Source organism: Balaenoptera ricei, chromosome 4, assembly GCF_028023285.1.
Source record: "Balaenoptera ricei isolate mBalRic1 chromosome 4, mBalRic1.hap2, whole genome shotgun sequence".
Classification (NCBI taxonomy): domain Eukaryota; kingdom Metazoa; phylum Chordata; class Mammalia; order Artiodactyla; family Balaenopteridae; genus Balaenoptera; species Balaenoptera ricei.
The window spans coordinates 77,354,749-77,372,992 of NC_082642.1; the positions used below are offsets into that span (position 1 = coordinate 77,354,749).

General features: G+C 41.7%; 1 protein-coding gene across 1 annotated transcript in view; it reads right to left on the reverse strand.

Annotated features, from left to right (window-relative positions):
* MCF2L2 (MCF.2 cell line derived transforming sequence-like 2) overlaps positions 1-18,244 on the reverse strand; it is a 237,771-nt gene that overhangs the window by 25,981 nt on the left and 193,546 nt on the right. Inside the window, exons 19-23 of the mRNA XM_059920599.1 lie at positions 13,346-13,438; positions 12,584-12,676; positions 10,235-10,306; positions 7,953-8,078; positions 189-404 (exon numbers count right to left, since the gene is read on the reverse strand). Coding sequence (XP_059776582.1) covers positions 189-404; positions 7,953-8,078; positions 10,235-10,306; positions 12,584-12,676; positions 13,346-13,438 — 600 coding nt within the window. The remainder of the gene's footprint in view (positions 1-188; positions 405-7,952; positions 8,079-10,234; positions 10,307-12,583; positions 12,677-13,345; positions 13,439-18,244) is intronic.

Genomic DNA, 18,244 nt, shown 5'->3' on the forward strand with positions numbered 1-18,244 from the left:
CGCTGGCCCTATCTAGTGGCTGATTACAAGCTCTGACTCTGGAATCAGGCCTGTGTGTGGATTCTCGCTCTGTTGTGTGGCATTTGGTAAGTTAACCTCACCTCAGTTTCCTTATCTGTAAAATACGGATAACAGCATTTCTCTCCATAGGGTTGTGCTGACTCCCAAGTGCAATAGGACCCCTTTACCTTCATAGACTTCTTAAAGCTGTAGTGAGGAGACAGGCCCTGGTCACTGGGCTCCATTCGTATCTTACAGAACACTATTCCCTGTTCGAATAGATAGATTTGCCTCTGGCTGGGCTTAAATCGAATTAAATCCTTCATCTTATAACGATCCTTGTGAACTGTCCAGACGTTGAAAGAGCCATGCATCAACAGCTTGCCCAGTTTTCTGATATCGTCCTTTGGGACACACAGACACACACAGAAAGAAGCTGTTAAATTACTTGACGGGAAAGAACTCTTAGGGGTCTGTTTTCAAATTACAGACCATGCTTATTTGAAGTTTACAATCTTATAAGAGCCAGTCAGGCTAATCTGTCACTAATCAAAGCTACAATTTTGTGACCTTCACTGAGCATGACATCATTCAGTTATATAAGGAAATAGTGCAGCTGTATAAGGTAATAAACATAAAGCATGTTAGCAATACTTTGAAGATATTGGTACTCCCATATTTTTGTCTTGCAATTAATTTTAGCTAGCAGAATTCCATTTCTTCTTCTTTGTTTCTGATACAAGACACGACTTAAAAAGGGCAAGAAATTAATATTTTAATTATGTTCGGGAGAGCCAGAATCTTTGCTGCATTATGGATCTTTGGTAATCCATGTATTCCATCTGTATCCTAACCTCTCCTTCAGGTATATGAGAACCTGAGAACATGAGATTTGTTCTGAAAGGAGAAAGCTTAGTATGACCTAATCTTCATAACACTGTAATGGAAATGGTAATTACATTCAACTCTGCATTTTTCAGAGTGAGTGAACAGTGCAAAGATAATTCCAAATGACAAATTTTTTATTTCATCTTTTTGGCTCTAAGGCACACACTATGTCTCCTTCCACCATCATATGTCTGGTTGAAAGTCCAAATGAAGTGACCTGGCCTTCTCTGAGCTCTCTCTAAAGGTAGTGGAGTGTGATGATCTAGAAATGTGGTATTTTGTCTGGTAGTTTTCAAAAATTATATCACTTAAAGTAGAAAATCAAGAATTTATTTCCCTGAATCAAAACACCAAAAGGAAAAATTATTTGAACAGGACCAGGACAGAGACATTTCCCTGAGTTACATCTAGCTGAGATAAAGCCCTACAATTTCTGATAATTATTACTAGACATATGTGCATTTTATAACTTATTATTTATTTATTTATTTATTTATTTTTATTTTTTAAAAATTTTATTTATTTATTTATTTATTTATGGCTGTGTTGGGTCTTCGTTTCTGTGCGAGGGCTTTCTCTAGTTGTGGCAAGTGGGGGCCACTCTTCATCACGGTGCGCGGGCCTCTCACTATCGCGGCCTCTCTTGTTGCGGAGCACAGGCTCCAGACGCGCAGGCTCAGTAGTTGTGGCTCACGGGCCCAGTTGCTCCGCGGCATGTGGGATCTTCCCAGACCAGGGCTCGAACCCGTGTCCCCTGCATTGGCAGGCAGATTCTCAACCACTGCGCCACCAGGGAAGCCCTATAACTTATTATTTATATTGAACAAACTGTGAATACCTTTAAAAAAATGAATGACTTTATATCTGAAAGTCTAAAAACAAAAACTTCAAGGGCAATAAACTCTAGTCATTTCTATGGCGCTTGTGTCATATTTTCAGTGCTATTTTTCTCTTTTTGCTTTGTAAAATTTACACGTGTTAAATGTAGTGAATAAAATCCTCATTGAGGAATAAGAGCCCCAGTCACAAGGCCTTCTCTCCTAAAAGCACGATGCTTCCGTTGCAGGTTGCACAGGCTTAGCTTGACTGCACCCGCAGACAGATGGGCGATGGGTCCATGAGGACCAGTGAGGAGTTTTTCACTCTATCCACCTCCTTCCTGCACCCACTCAAATGGAACCATCCCAGCCCTCAGTGATTGCTTTCTCCTTTACACACATTCAATTTGTACAGTTCAGACCTATAGAGTGCAGGAAATATGTTTAGTCAAGGCAGCTGGCAAAAGTAGATGTTTAACCTTTGCCACAGGAACGACTGTAATCAGTAGTTTCTATTTTAAAATTTATTTATATTTCACCCCATTTCAAAAATTAGATACATCTTATAAAAACATATACATTATAGGCAGACAGAAACTAACCAAGGAAATTAGGCTGAAGAAAAAAAATAGAGATTAAGGCAGTTAAGATGAAGAGGATGTACACAAAACCCATACAATATAAAGCATGTGAACCTTTTGCAGACTAGACTCTGACCTTCTAGCAGGCAGTACAGAGGGAAATCTGGTGAGTTATATGATTCATTATGTCCAAAGACATACCCAAACCAGTTGTTAAGGGAAAGCATGGCAATTTGTTAATAAGACGTGAGAGAAATTTCTCCCATGGGTCTTCATAAAGGGTCACTGTGTCAAATACTGAGCCCACCTTCAACCGCATCCCAGAATAGATAGATGAATGGATTTTAGGTAAAGCTGTTTCTAATAACACATCTGGGGAATGTGGAGGCATCGTTTCATAGTACAGCTTTTAAAAGCAATTCTGAAAGGGGCCAGAAGGTTAGGGGAGCGGGGGAACAAGCCCAGGGGTACACTCTGATGACCTGCAGAGGGCTGGGCGATGAGAGTTAAGGTGTCTGCCAAGGCCGTGGGCTGTAGAGGCGGAAGAGGCCACCCTAGGCAGCGACGTTTTTGTCCTTTACAGCCTCTGCACTTCTCATCCCTCCCACAGCCACAGCTGTTTGAACCTTAGTAAGCAATTGGCCAAAGGATGTGAATCCAGTGACGGGCCAGCCCCTGACCACAGAGGCCCGGTGTAAAAAAGATGTGCCAGATGGCCAATCTGATCCCTGTCTGAACTGAGGAGAACTAAGGAGGAAGCAGTAAGCAGCAAGATTTGTACCTGTGAGATGCTTTATGAGAGGGCTGGAGGTGGACTAAATGATAAGGAAGCAGAGCAATGAAGAAGGTAAGTCATCAGAAACTATGAGGAAGAGGAAAAGACACCAATGGGGGGAAAGAACCAGTCAGTGGCCGGTGAGGGGAGAGGACATACCTGGCACGTATAGGCAGAGCACACAGGTGAGAACCCCAGCTCCCTCCCAGGCCAAAGCCCTAGAGTTGCTGTGGCCTGGAATTGTTTAGTTCTCACATCCATGAGCCCTGTCCTGTCATTGTTCTGACTCTTCCTGAGGCTATATGGTTGCCTTTTCCAGTAAGCCTGTCATCATTGGAGCTCACTAAAGGGAATTGCTGGGTCTTTTGAGATGAGTTGGAAGAGATGGGCTACATATCATTCAGGACATCTTGCATAAACTTTCTTAGGACCACGCTTGTGACGGGATCAGACATCTCAATGCTTGAGGCCCATCCTGTGGTGGCCGAGGGCACATGACCTGTATAGCAGTGATGAAGGACAGGTGTACATACGTTACCGTCATCCAGGACACATGCCTGTGTGGAGGCTACTCCGCCTCCAAAGGGAAGAGGGTAGGGGGATTGCTCTGAACAGGACCAAGGATGACCCTTGGCCATCTTTTCAACCATATGTATCCTTTCTTTCCAGTCAGACAGGAGTTGGTCCCAAGGCCAGAGACTACGTGTACAACCTCTTGCAGATACTTGTGCCCTAAAGTATGGAATCATTTATTGGCATTTAGTGAGTGCCTGAGGGGACATGAAGCTAAATGCTCAGCAATGTGAGGAAGCTAATTCAGTGATGACCTTGAACTGGCTTGAATAGTATTTCCCAAAAAACTCATGTCCACCCAGGATCTCAGAATGTGACCTTATTTGGAAATAGGCTCTTTGCAGATGTAATTAGTTAAAATGAGGTCATACTGGATAAGGGTGGGCCCTAATCCAATGACTGGTGTCCTTATAAGAAAACAAAGACACACACATAGAGAAGACAGTTAGGACGACAGGCAGAAATTGGAGTGATGCAGCTATAAGCCAAGGAAGCCAGGAGACAAGCAAGGAAGGATTCTTCCCTAGAGCCTTTAGAGGAATGGGCCTGCCGACAACCTTGATTTTGGACTTCTTGCCTCCAGAACCGTGAGAGAATACATTTTTGTGTGTTTTAGCCACCCAATTTGTGGTGCTTTGTTATCACAGCTCTAGGAAATGAATGTAGCCTCAACCAGTTTTTCCACTAGTGACGTAATAGTGTGGCCATCACTTTGGTGTGTTGATGAATCTGATGGGTGTGAGCTCAGAGATACAACATAGGGGCTGCCCCAAACAAATCAGCAAATGAAATGTCAGATGGTCTCCCTGATATGGGAAATGATGGCAAAATAATCTAGTAAATGCTGCCATTTTCATGTGTGGACATTTTGTAGGTAAGAGCTCTGAGGTAAGAATTTCAAATGTGACTACATTAACCAAATGAAGAATCTGACTGAGAGAGTGAACGTAGGAGAACTAGCCTCCAGAAGGAGACTTCTTTTGGGGGTCCAGGTTTTCACTCCTGGCAAAGACAGCTAAAGGGACAGAGCTATATACTTCTTGTACAAAGAGGCAGGAAACATCTGGATAAGTGAATTAGCACAAAGCCTGGTCCAGAAGTGAAAAGCAGAAGCTGTGGGACTGAGGGGCCTGTGATTACAACTGCCAGAAGCAAAGGGGTTCCTTCCTTTCCAGCCTAAGTACACAAATAAGTCAGCACTGGGGCCCTTTATTCAGTATCTACCAGGTGCCAGGTATAGTGCTAGGTGCCCTATGATTTAATCCTCATTTATGCCTCACAATCACCCTTTAACATAGGTGCTGTGAGGGTGGGATGATGTACAAGGCAATTCCACTGAGTCATCAAGATTATTTACTCAGCCTTATCTCTGCAGCCAACACTATGGTAAGGAAAGTGGGAACTAAAATAGAAAATAAAATACCTGGCCCTAGCCCACAATAAATTTGCAATAAAAATAATTCCTTTATCGAGTAACATAAATTTGTTTCAGAAAATAAAATATTTCATTCAACCTTTACTATTCAACCTTGGAACATGTTCCTGGCAAGCGAGGATTTAAAAGAACTCTAAATGCATCTATATTTTACGCACTGAATTGACTAGGGGGGGACCTTTTTTTTTTTTGTAAAGAGAGGGAAATAAATTACATCTCAGTGTTCCACAAAACAAATTTTCTTAAAAAACTTTTTCTAGGGGGAAGAGATATGGCAACATATGTATATGTATAACTGATTCACTTTGTTATAAAGCAGAAACCAACACACCATTGTAAAGCAATTATACTCCAATAAAAAAAATTTTTTTTCTTAAATCTTCTGTGATTAAATTAAACCAAGAATTAACTGAGTATACACAACAGGGAGAAAATGTAAATATCAGAAGGGCATTTTTTTCTAGTTGTTTTAATTATGAATTCATCCCACCAAGTTCAATTTCTTTTCTTCACAAAACCAGGTTAATATTGGATGTCAATAGAGAAACTAAGAAGTTAAGTTCTGGATTCATCTCTACCTACAGCATGTGATGGTAAACACCTTGTGATAAAGTTCTACAAAGCTGACGCAAAGAATCTCAGAATCATTAGATCTGAGCTAACAGTAGTTGAGTTGTTAGTAAACTCTAAACAGAATCAGATGAAGAATGTGTTGAGAGGTTGGCACCCTGGATAGGGAGTGAAGAGATCCAAGAAGTAGTCCTGGCTGATGACCATGTGACTGGGGTGAGTCACCTCTTCTTTCCATGGACCTGTTTCTGAATCAGAAAGTTGAAAAGTCCAATGCCTGCTCTTCCATAATTCAGTAGGATTATACAAAACTGTCAGGATACATTACTTACTGTATTAGATGTAAAGCAAGTTAAAGTCTTAGTGAAAAAGGAACCACAGAGTGTATGTCAAAGGTGTAATTCTCAGGACTCATAGGGGAGAAAAGTTCTTTGCCTTGGTGTTAAAAAATCTCTAAAATTCTATAAACTCATTCATCTTATTTGCATGCAAACCAGCTTGGAATGAAATCAGAGTAGATTGCTATTTACTCACATTTTAATCATTCTTTTCTCATAACTTCCTCTTCCTATGTTACTTACACTCAGAATAATAGCTGGGAGTTTCCTGCCCTGACTACAGGTTCCAGGACACTCTTTTGATTCAGGGAAAGGGACATCTGATAGGGGTAGCTGACATGTGTTCAAAGACGAAAAGAAGAACAGAAAGATGTTCCAAATGATTAAACAAATTGCTCTCTTGACTTTCCTTAAGCCAAAGAAGGAAACAGTTATCATCAAGAAAACAATCCCCTCTGCCACACACCCCATGGTTCATGAATACCCTCTTGAATCTTGCATCAGTAGTAAGCAGAGAGCATTCTGGAGTCCCAGGGGACAGTAATAGCATCGCTGCCCAGATCTCAGCAAACCCAGTGGGGCTGTTTCTGAGATGCTGGCCAGAGGAAAACCAGGAGGGAGGGAAATCAAAAATCACAGGGTTTTTTGCCCCTAATTAATTTGCGTGGTTTGATTTCTGACAAGAAAAGAAAGGTCATTTCATCTACCCAGACCTCAATAAACAGTATGTTAAATCCAGGTAAAAATGAAAAGGTAAAAAAGAGAAGGAAATTATCTGTGTGACATGTATCAACAATTCTCTGAATGCTTGATCCCTGTGTGGGAGGCAGAAGAATGGCCTCCCAAAGATGTCCATGTCCTAATCCCTGGAGCCTGAGACTAGGTCAGGTTACGTGACAAATGAATTAAGGTTGTTCACCAGCTGACTTTGAGATGGGGAGATTATCCTTGATTAACTGGTTGGGCCCAATATAATCACAAGAGTCCTTAAAGGTGGAAGAGAAAGAAGGGAAGGTCTGAGTGATATGATGTGAGAAGAACTCAACCCCCCATTGCTGGCATTGAAGAGGGAGGAAGATGCCATGAGCGGAGGAAGTGAGTGGGTGGCCTTTGTAAACTGGAAAAGGCAGTGAAAGAGATTTTCTCCTAAAGCCTCCAGAACAGAAGGCAGACACCTTGATTTTAGCCCAGTGAGACTATGTTGTACTCCTGATCCGTGGAACTGTAAGACAATAAATTTGCACTATTCGAAGGCACCAAGTTTGGGGTAATTTGTCATGACAATGACAGAAAATACCCCTGAGTCAAAATCTAGAGTAGCTCACAGTGAAAACCAGCTGAATATTAATTATGTCCCAGTCCCAGGGCAATGATACAGTTATAGAGGATAGTTTGCCTGGAATGCCTGGGTCTGGCCTGCTCGGGATTAACTCTAACGCCAGAGTTGAGATGGCTCAACCCCCAAGCACTCTCTCTTTTGGTATTTTTCTTTAAGCACTTGGATTAAGGGACGTACAATATATGCTTATTGGGCCTCTTCTGGGATCTGTGATGTAAAATGGGGTTAGATGTTCACTTAGGACCCATTTTCAAAGTAATTTTCACAGAGAAAATATAACTCAAGAGGCAAAATCTTTTAATATTTTAATGGTGCCACGAGTGAGAAAATAAGTTACTCCCTCAGCACCTTCCCCCGCCCAATATGTTCTGGTCCCTGAGTTCTTGCTTTTTCCAGAGTATGGGTCAGTTTCAACATTCAGGATCCCAAGGGCCACAACCCAAGATTCCTAAAAATGCTGAGGCGCTGCTTGGAATCTCGTAGCACAGGTTTACTGACCGATTTAGGTAACTTTCCTCCAGAGTCAAATTCCTTTCCCACAGATCAGTTCTCTAACTTTGCCACAGTATCTGCTACCTTTGTAATACTGTGCCTGCCTTTTGTTGAAACGTCCCAGCACTTGCTATGGAACATACCGGACATCCAGTGACTGCTGCCAGGTCCACAGCCAACTCACAGGACTTGATCAAATCCTCCATCATGGCCAAAGCTTGTTGTAGGTCGTCTGAGAAGGCTGAATCCTTGGTTCTCTCTGGCCCATTCTGTGGAAAGCAAATGCCTTGCTGGAAATCAAAAGGTAAACCATCTACCAAGGGAAGAAGGGAAACAGGACAGAGATAAGGAGCCACGGATCCAGCCAGCATGAAGTGACTGAGAAGGTAGGTACATCAACCTGTTTCCCTGCTCCCAAAGAATGGTAGCTAAGGATATTTGCTGGTTTAAGTACAATATATGATACACACACACACACGCACACACAAGCAAAATAATTACACTTTCTGCACATTGTACTAATGAAGAATGAAGTTCATAAAATCATGGACATTATATTCTGCCTATATAAGAAACATCCTGAGCTTTTGTAAAGCATGAAAACCCCAGCCCTTTTAAATAGGGTGCTCTCCCTTTTACTCCCCTACCCCCAGGGCCTATTGAAAAGTACAATCTGAGTATCATATTCCTGTATTTAATGTGACAGTCTTATTCCTATGGGTAAAATTATACTTAAAACCATTCCAGAGGAGGATATTTGTAAACTTTAGAGGCAAAGAATGGGCTGCTGTGCAGAGGTTTACTAATGATTTATGTGTAAACACCATAACGGTGGCATTTGCCACACTGAATTTCCTGGAGCTCTGCCCTTTCTCTCTCCTCTCCTCCCCCTGCCCTTCCCATATTCTATCACCATTAAAGATGCCAAAGAGGTAAGCCAACGTGATCCGCACCTCCCAAACAGCATAAAGACCCAGCTTTAAGGGCAAACCTAATTTAACAGACCAACGTTCCAATTATTACTATTGTGACACTTAGGACGTGATAGGGATGGTTGTTTCAGCTTGAAAGTCGTTTGCTTAGGGTTTCCGTATTTTATTCCCCTGCTACCTACATAGCACATCTATCTGTTATCTGGTAAATACAAACAAAAAGATTTTGGCTTCCTCCATTTTTTTTTTTTTTTTTAACACATCAACTTCTACAACAAAGAACAGAGAGCTCTTTGCTGCTCCGCCTATAGCCCCACCTCTTCTTATCCTCTACTGCATGATGTAAGCAAAGCGTTGTGCATTTTCTTAATCTCTACTTAAACTGAAGATTAGCATCTTTGGATAAGAGATATGCGTGACGGGGCTGATGAATGGAGCAGAGCCTGCTGCCTCCACTGAACGATTTCCCATGGATTCTTACCTTCTTACTCAGGGTAAATGTGTTCCAGGTCCTGGTGGAAGACGACACACCCTCACCCGAGTTTATTGTAACGTCATTAACAAAGGATTAAAAGTTCTTACACCAGGCATCTTCCTCTTTCCGAAATACTTGAAACTCAATGTGCTTTTAGAGACTCAACGGCTACCTATTCCCTCTCCTTCCCACTAACCCTCCTCCCACAAACACCGCAGGTGGCTAGCTTTACAGTGTGTGATATAGGACTCGTACAAACGTTACTAAACCTCTCTAACTCAGGGTAAATTCTTACAAACATTATTAAACTCCTCTAAACCAGGCTACCTGCATTTGCTCCAGGCTATAAAATTACTACCTGTGCCTTGAGCTTCCTTTAATCTTAAGGCATCCCCATGGCACCATCTGAGCAGAGAGGACATGCAAATGACCGCCCCTTGAGACACATGCCTCATATTATTCTTGTTAAAACCAGAATTTTATAATAGAAAAATTGAAAAAACCCACTTCCAAGCCACAAATTTCTTCCCAGTCTGGTGTGGCCATCACTTCTTCCAAGTTTCTTCTTGGTTGTCTTAGAATTCACACACATATACACACACATTTGGAAGGGAACAGGGCATAATGTATATAGATTTACTAAGGCGTACAAAGAAGTAAATATAAATCATTCATAATCCTACCATGCAGGAAAACCACTGAAGGGATTTTATTATATTTACTTCCAGTCTTTTATGTATGCATTTTACACCTTCCCTTACTTTTGTATTCCAGTAAAACATTTTTATGTGGAAGGAAGAAGATATATTACCACTTAATCCTATTACAAATCCCCACTTCGAAATTGTCTTTATTTTTTTGTTTTTTCCTGACTATGAATTATAGGATGCATATTATTTTAGAAAATTTACACAATAAAGATCATAAACAAAGAAAACAAAATCGCTCCTAAGTCCTTCCATGTATAGGCAAACACCATTAGCAGTTAGTACATAGAATGATATTTAATATCCAGTACCTTAGCCGAACCTCCTTCTAGATCACCTGGGTCCACCTCCAAATCCTCAGGTGACTCACAATCCAGCAGACCCTGCATTAACCCAAAAGCTTTATTGAAAATCAAAAAGTAGAAGGCCAACTTAATCTGTTGTGCAAACAATCTCCAGCCAATGCTAAACTGAGGATGTATATAAATTTGTCTGTTTGTCACAAGTAAGAGGGAAAGAGTAAATGGTACATTCAGCACAGAGTTCTTTCCACAAACATAGAATCACATTGGACACACTATTTTGTAGCCTGCTTTTTCTCAACAACGTATCATGAACATTTTCCCATGACATTATATTTTTTTTAAAACATGGTTTTTAATTGTGGCAGAGTATTGCATCCTATAACTAAATCATAATTGATTAATCCCCCCTACTGTTAAACATTTAGGTTCAATAATTTTTTACTATAATAATAATAATCTTTATACACTTTTCTTAAGGATAAATTCCTAGAAGTAGAATTGTTCATGTTAAGAGTTGTGATGCATGTTTCCAAGTTCTTCAGAGAAGTACTATGTTCCCACCAGCCATAAATGAAAGCTTTTTTCACCAGCCCCTAGCCTACATGGAGTATTACCATTTAACGCTGTACCAAAACACGCTCACAGATGCCACCCTCGGAGGGAAGCAGAGCGTCATCGTCCTCACTCCCAGGCTGGCGTGACGGCTCCATGTATAGAACAACAGCTGCACGTTATGTTGCGGAAGCTTCCTGGGGGTCAGCCCTGAGTGAGCTCTCTACTGCGTCACTCGCAGCAACCTGTGCAGGAGGTTCTCGTGTCCTCACTTTACAGGCGAGAAAACCAAGGCCTGAGAGGTCCAGGCGTCCCACCCTGGCAGCGGCAGAGCCGGCGCAGCCAAGGCTGGGCCTGCTGATGCAAAGCTGAGAGGGTAACTCGTTCTGAGGGCAAAACGTTGGCAATAAGCTTAACTGCCCCTGAGCCTCAGTTTCTTCACACTTCAGAGCCTTTTGGCACATCTGATGGTGGGGATTAAATAAGAAATACAGGTGGGTGTGAATTTTGTTTTGTATAAAACGAAATGACTTTCTCTTGGCCTCTGATGATGGGTTTAAAATTAAAGGAGCATCTAGTTTTGGTGTGGGGATGATCCAGGATTATGTTGTGACTGATGTATATTAGTTACTTGCACATTTTTTTTGGATCTTTGCAAGGGGAAAACTACAAGTAACGAGTTTTATATAATTAATTTAAATTTGTTACAGGTTTTCATGTTCAGGATAAACAATTTTTCAACCTTGGGCGAAAATACCTGCAACGGTTTAAGGTGACTGTGTTTTACCTTAGGGTAACTGTTGCATGCCAATTTGTGTGTGTGTGAAAACACTTCAAAATTGAGTTAAAAGATGTAAATTTAAAATTGGTTGTGTATCTAATCTGCCCCAGGTTCAGTAAATAAACAATTCTTTTTAAAAACAAAAACAAAAACAAACAAACAAAAAGAAATACATGTGGGAAGATACCCAGTAAACAGCAGGGGCTTGTTTTTAAATTAAGTGAGAGTAGCCACTGGGCAAGAGCTGCTTATAAAGGTTAATTCAAAACAGACCTTGGAGGAGTGACCCGAACCTTTCCCTGAGCTCACACCTGGGGAAGCAGCTTTGACAGAGCCCCTGTCCTGTGTGTGCGGGGGTGGGGGGTGGGGCGGGTGGTGGCGGGGTCTGGGAGTGCTCTCCTGCAGGTGTGCTGGTGTCAGAGCAAAGAAAGAACCACCTAGGGATTCAGCAGAACAGAATTCATTCCGTTATGTTGCTCTTGAGAAAAATCCTCAGTCTAAGGGGAGAGGTAGATGTCGCAAAAGGAGAGAAGAATCCAGTTTCGCCTTCTCCCCTCCATTGTTTAAATGCACGTAAAACAGTAGCTTTAGGGAAAATCACACGTCTTTCCTGAAGCTCCTTGCCCCAGCTGTAAAACGGAGCAGATGACATCTTACTTGTAGATATCTTACCGAGAATAGAGGTCTGGCTGCCTCCCCACCCTCTCAGCTGCCAGCCGTGTGCTGGCCTCCCTCTTCCCCACTTTCCTCCCAAGGACCTCTGCTCCCCTAAACTGGGCTCTCCTTAGAGATCCATGTCCTGGCCGCACGATGGACTAGCCAGGCTCCCGGGACCCTACGATTCTTTGGTCTTATTCCTCATCGAGGAGGCTGATTTAGACCTGGGGACAGAAAAAGCCTGAAATCTAGACATAGTTTCACCTCCGGAAGTCGAAGTCACAATTCTACGTGTCTAAGGAAAAGAGCACCATAGCGCCCACATCTGTTCTCCCAGCACAGGAAGCACTGTCTCATCGATTTACCTTCAACAACATCTGGTACTTTACAAGTCTCTGGCTTGGTCCTCTCAGATACTTAAAAAGAGGGAGACTGTGACCCAGTTGACGCTGGCATACCTTGAAAAGCCAAACAGAAACAACATAAAACAAAACAACACACACACTCAGAACAGAAGCGGCAGCCTTTAAATACAAGAAGTGAAATGAGCTCTTCATGGAGAGGAGGGGCAGCTGTGTCGACCAGTTTCATAATGTTATTGGCTGTTCAGTCCGTCAGGAACATTGTGTAAAATGAGAGTAATGGGAAAGGGGATGGGCTTGGCTAGTATTTTTATAGTCAAGTAGGGATGCCGGAACATTTATTTCTTTTAGAAAGTAAGTCCATTACGAGGGAGACAATGGGGCAGCCTTCTGAAAAGGCTGTCTTAGAATTGGGGTTTGGGGGTGGTGGAGTTTAGTCAAGGGTACATGATGGGCTTTTATTGATATCATTCCAGGGAACCCCAAAGTGTGATTTAATTCCACTTTTAAAACCCATCCTAGAAGAGGACCCTGGTTTTCTCACCAGGCTACAACTGCTCCTTACAGGGCTGCCCCATGGAGACTCAGGGCAGCATTGAAACTTCCAGTGTATAATTTCGAAAAAGGAGAGACTTTTAATAAACATAAATTCCAATGCCAAACTCCTCTTCCTAGTTCATACTTTCAATTTCTTTACAAATTGGATGTACATAAACAGTGTCCAGGGAAAACAGTTTGTGGGAGACCTTAGAAATGCAATGTTACCCCAAAGTAGGTGCAGTCTTGACATTCTTGCCAGATTGCCCTGGCTCGGGGCAGATTCTTATGATATTTAAAATATATTTGAAGATCTTCTTTCTGGGTGAGAAAAAGTTAGAACAAATTAACCAGGTAGCATTTTTCAGTAAGAGGACAGAATAATACAGTTTATTCATTCATTCAACAGGCCTGAGTATTTTCAATGTGTAAGGAACTGGGGATGCACAATAAATAACCTTCTGTTGGGGTGAGTGTGTGATGGGGAGATAAACACAGGGTTATAAACAACGCAGATGTGAATGGAGTGCTGTGAGAGCAGCTACAGGACTCTGGTAAATAAAGAAGTAAATTCATGAACAGGAGTTGAGTTTTAACTTTATCCTTTCTCCTCTGCTCTTTATCTGGGACACCAATATCTCCCCCAGGTAGCTCTGCACTGAGTAGTAAAAAGGACAAAAAAGTGCTCGTAGCTGATGGCCTCTCCTTTCTCTCTCTCCACTCACACCTTATTACAGCCATCATGATGCCAACCCTACAAATAAACCTAAGAAGCAACCAAAGGATAGAAACATCCCAGAAGGAAAATGTGGCAGTTTGGACACAAACCTAAGTGGTCTGGGCAACCCCTGCCTCAGACATCACCTTCAACCTGCAGCACAAGACTCCGAGACTGGAAAAGCTACACGACTATCTCAGTGCTAGAGATCAAGAGGGATTCCAAGTGCTGTGTGACCTATATTCTCATTGCATCAAAGACTGTGAGAGGTGGGAACACATCTGCCAATATCCCAGATAGAAAAGACACCCCCAGCCTGTGGAGTCAGATTGCCAGCTTCGTCCATTCCATCAGGAGAACCTGGTCTGTCTGCTCAGCTGTGCTTGCCACAGAGCCCGGGCTGCTCTGGCAGAGATGACCACATGGCCACTTCCTTGTGGATTTCTGTGTCCCTGTCCTCTTGCTGAGGCCACTCTTGATGTCCTTCATCTGGACATGGGTTATTTTTCCCCTTACAGCTTTCACTATGTCTATTCTACTTCTAAACACCCTGCTGTAGTGAATGATTTCCATTTCTGTAGCTCTTCCTCTCTCCTGATGGATTGTAAGTGGTCATTTCACTTCACTACAAGGACTACAGCAACTCTGTCCTTTGCTATTCTCTCCAAGAAAAATTACACACACACACACACACACACACACACACACACGTTTAAGAAGGCAGACAGCCCTTGAGAAATGTTGTTCAGACTGGTTAAGAAACTAGAATAATAATTCAGAACTTAACAATAATAACTTCCTTATTCATTCACTCCAGAACTATCTGTTGAGTGCCTTTGATGTGCCAGGCACTGTGCTAAGTACATTTGTTAAACTCAATGGCTCCCAGAGTGTAGTAGCCTAGACTTGGGGAATACTCCTGCTACACTGAAGGCCAAGCTTATAAAACACTACAAATTGATTAAGGCATTTCACCCACATTTGGTTTGTCGGAGCACAAAGACATTGGCCTTTTGCTCCTAAAAGGATTCAAGGTTTCATTGCTTTCAACACTCAACACCAGAAGATTCTCAGAAGCTGGAGGAGACTGGAGATCCAGCCTTCCACCCAGGAAAACATCGCCAACAGTGAGCCACCTTTCCCTAAACCCTCCCAGTAACAGAGAGGGACCTGGTTTTCTTGGTGGATGCTGAGCTGATACCTGTGTTCCTGAAACCTTCACCCCTTGGTCCTGTGTCTGCACTTTGAGCATCACAGAACATTATATGCCTTCCAGTACCGAAACACAACTACTGACCTAAATTTGCTCTTCAGTCCAAAATTCCTTGGAGAAAGCATGTGCACTAACCAGCAGCATATGAAAGTACCTGATTCTCCTTACCTCCCAATAGAATAAATCAGGAGGCCAGAAGAATTGCTACCCCCAAACTCATATTCACACAGGAAGACATGATTTCTTATGGATTAAGAAGACTGTGGCTCTGGTTCAGTTCTTGGCTTTCTTACTTACAAACTATTTGGTCCGAGGTCAGTTACTTAACCTTCCTTCGCTTCAGTTTCTCATCTGTTAAGTGGGCTCACAACAGCAGTCAACTCCTATGATTGTTGTGCGATTAAATGAGAAGATGTATAGAAACCTCTCAACAAATGCCCAATACATGCAGAGTACCCAACAAATGGTAGCTATTGTCAAAGCATTTTTTACTGTTGTAGAGTCCTTCTGTGCGCATTATTTTATTTGATTTCCACAACTTTACATATTGGTATTACTAAGCTTGTTGTATAGAGGAGAAAAGTGAAACTCCCAGGGTTTAAGTGACACACTTGAGGTCATGCTGATAGCAAGTGGCTCAACTTAGATTAGAAGTTAAGTTTTCTGAGTCCCACCCCAGTGTTTTTTTCTATTGTACCATGTGAGATCTCAGAGCAAATGGGACTCAAAGTAAACTGTTGACAAATGCTATTCTACATGGAGGTTGGTCTCTGGGGCAGAATCTTCCTGGATACTACAAGCTATCGAATCTGATTGAAACACTTGGCTAGAGCAATATTTCAAAATTCTTGTTCATGATTAGTGGAAGTCTGCAAGTATTACTGAGAAGAGGTAAACTGCTGTAGTAAATAGTGGGTGATGGGCCTGCCTTATTGGCTAACCAATACAGGTCTTTGCACAGCTGTGATAATTCCCTCAGGGATTCTCAAAGGTTAAGTAATTGTGGTTTTTAATTACTTCATTTGACCCAGAGTAATACTTTGTGCTTGGTAAGAATTTATTACCTGTATTTTGTCCCCAACATCATAAATCATATAGGATTATATGCAGGTTTGTGGTCTGGATTAATGATTTCTAAGGTTCCTCCCAACATGGAGGACTATAAAGAGCTTTGTAAAACTTTAGGAGAGGAATTTTTCTAAGAAAAGATGTTTAGTTAGCAATTGCCCGACCATTTCCTCAAACTTGGCAATTTTAACTTGATAATATCCATTTTTTTTCCCCATAGGAATTTGGTCTTTTTCTCATTCAACAATTTCAATAAGTCTTTGCAATAATGATATAGTCAGTTATGAAATATTACTAAACTCTGCAACTAGATTTCACATTGGTGGTTTGATGAGCACAAAATTGCCAAATAGTATAAAACACGAATAATGCTATCAAAGTAAGTCAAAATGGAAATTAATCAGATTGAATACAAAATGGTTTTTAATGTATCTTGAATTCTGTCCCTGGATGAAAAACCTATGACAAGGCTGTGATGGAAAGCCCAAACAGGGCTATGGAAGGGGTCTTCTAAGTCGGTCAGAGCTCTGAGGGTTGAAGACTCTGTTTCTCCATTACGTCTAATACCTTGAAACCTGGGGATTTTTGTTTGCTTGCTTTCAGTTTATCACAGGTACAGTAAGTCCCCTACATGTTCTGAAAGTGTGTTCGTAAGTACAATTTGTTCGTTAAGTCCAACAAAGTTAGCTTAGGTACCCAAATAACACAATCAGCTATATAGTACTGTACTGTAATAGGTTTGTAATACTTTTCACACAAATAATACATAAAAAAATTCACAAAAAGTAAAGAAAAACACTTTTAATCTTACAGTACAGTACCTTGAAAAGTACCATAGTACAGTACAACAGCTGGCATACAGGGGCTGGCATCGAGTGAACAGGAAGGAAGAGTTACTGACTGGAGGGGGGAGAGGATGTGGGAGATGGTAGAGCTGAAGGATCATCAGCAATAGGAGAAGGAGGGCAAGCTGCAATTTCACTCACGCCTGACATTATTGGCACGGGTTCTGGTTCCTTGCTGGATTCAGTTCCATCTACCCTCTTAAAAAAACAGGTCCAGTGATATCTGGGTAGTAGCTCTTTTTTTCTCATCATAGATGACACAGTAGCACTGGATTGCATTCTGAAAGGCTGCTGCAACCTTCGTGTACCATTCTACATTCAGGCCTTGTGCCTCAAAAATTAACAGATAAAGAAAATCCCCTTGCCATTTCCTGCGTCGTGAATCTCTTCAGTTCTTCAGTTACTTCTTCTTCCTCTTGTCGCTCCACTCTCTCAATTATTTTCACTTTTGTTTCCATCGTTATCGCTCAGCGCATCTTTTTTCTTTTTTTTTTTTTTAACATCTTTATTGGAGTATAATTGCTTTAAAATTGTGTGTTAGTTTCTGCTTTGTAACAAAGTGAATCAGCTATACATATACATATATCCCCATATCTTTCCCCTTTTGCATCTCCCTCCCACCCTCCCTATCCCACCCCTCTAGGTGGTCACAAAGCACCAAGCTGATCTCCCTGTGCTATGCTGCTGCTTCCCACTAGCTATCTATTTTACGTTTGGTAGTGTATTTATGTCCATGCCACTCTCTCACATCGTCCCAGCCTACTCTACCCCCTCCCCATGTCCTCAAGTCCATTCTCTAGTAGGTCTGAGTCTTTATTCCCATCCTGCCCCTAGGTTCTTCATGACCATTTTTTTTTTTTTTTTTAGATTCCATATATATGTGTTAGCATACGGTATTTGTTTTTCTCTTTCTGACTTACTTCACTCTGTATGACAGACTCTAGGTCCATCCACCTCACTACAAATAACTCAACTTCGTTTCTTTTTATGGCTGAGTAATATTCCATTGTATATATGTGCCACATCTTCTTTATCCATTCATCTGTCGATGGACACTTAGGGTGCATCTATGTCCTGGCTATTGTAAATAGAGCTGCAATGAACATCGTGGTACATGACTCTTTTTGAATTATGGTTTTCTCAGGGTATATGCCCAGTAGTGGGATTGCTGGGTGGTATGGTAGTTCTACTTTTAGTTTTTTAAGGAACCTCCATACTGTTCTCCATAGTGGCTATATCAATTTGCATTCCCGCCAACAGTGCAAGAGGGTTCCCTTTTCTCC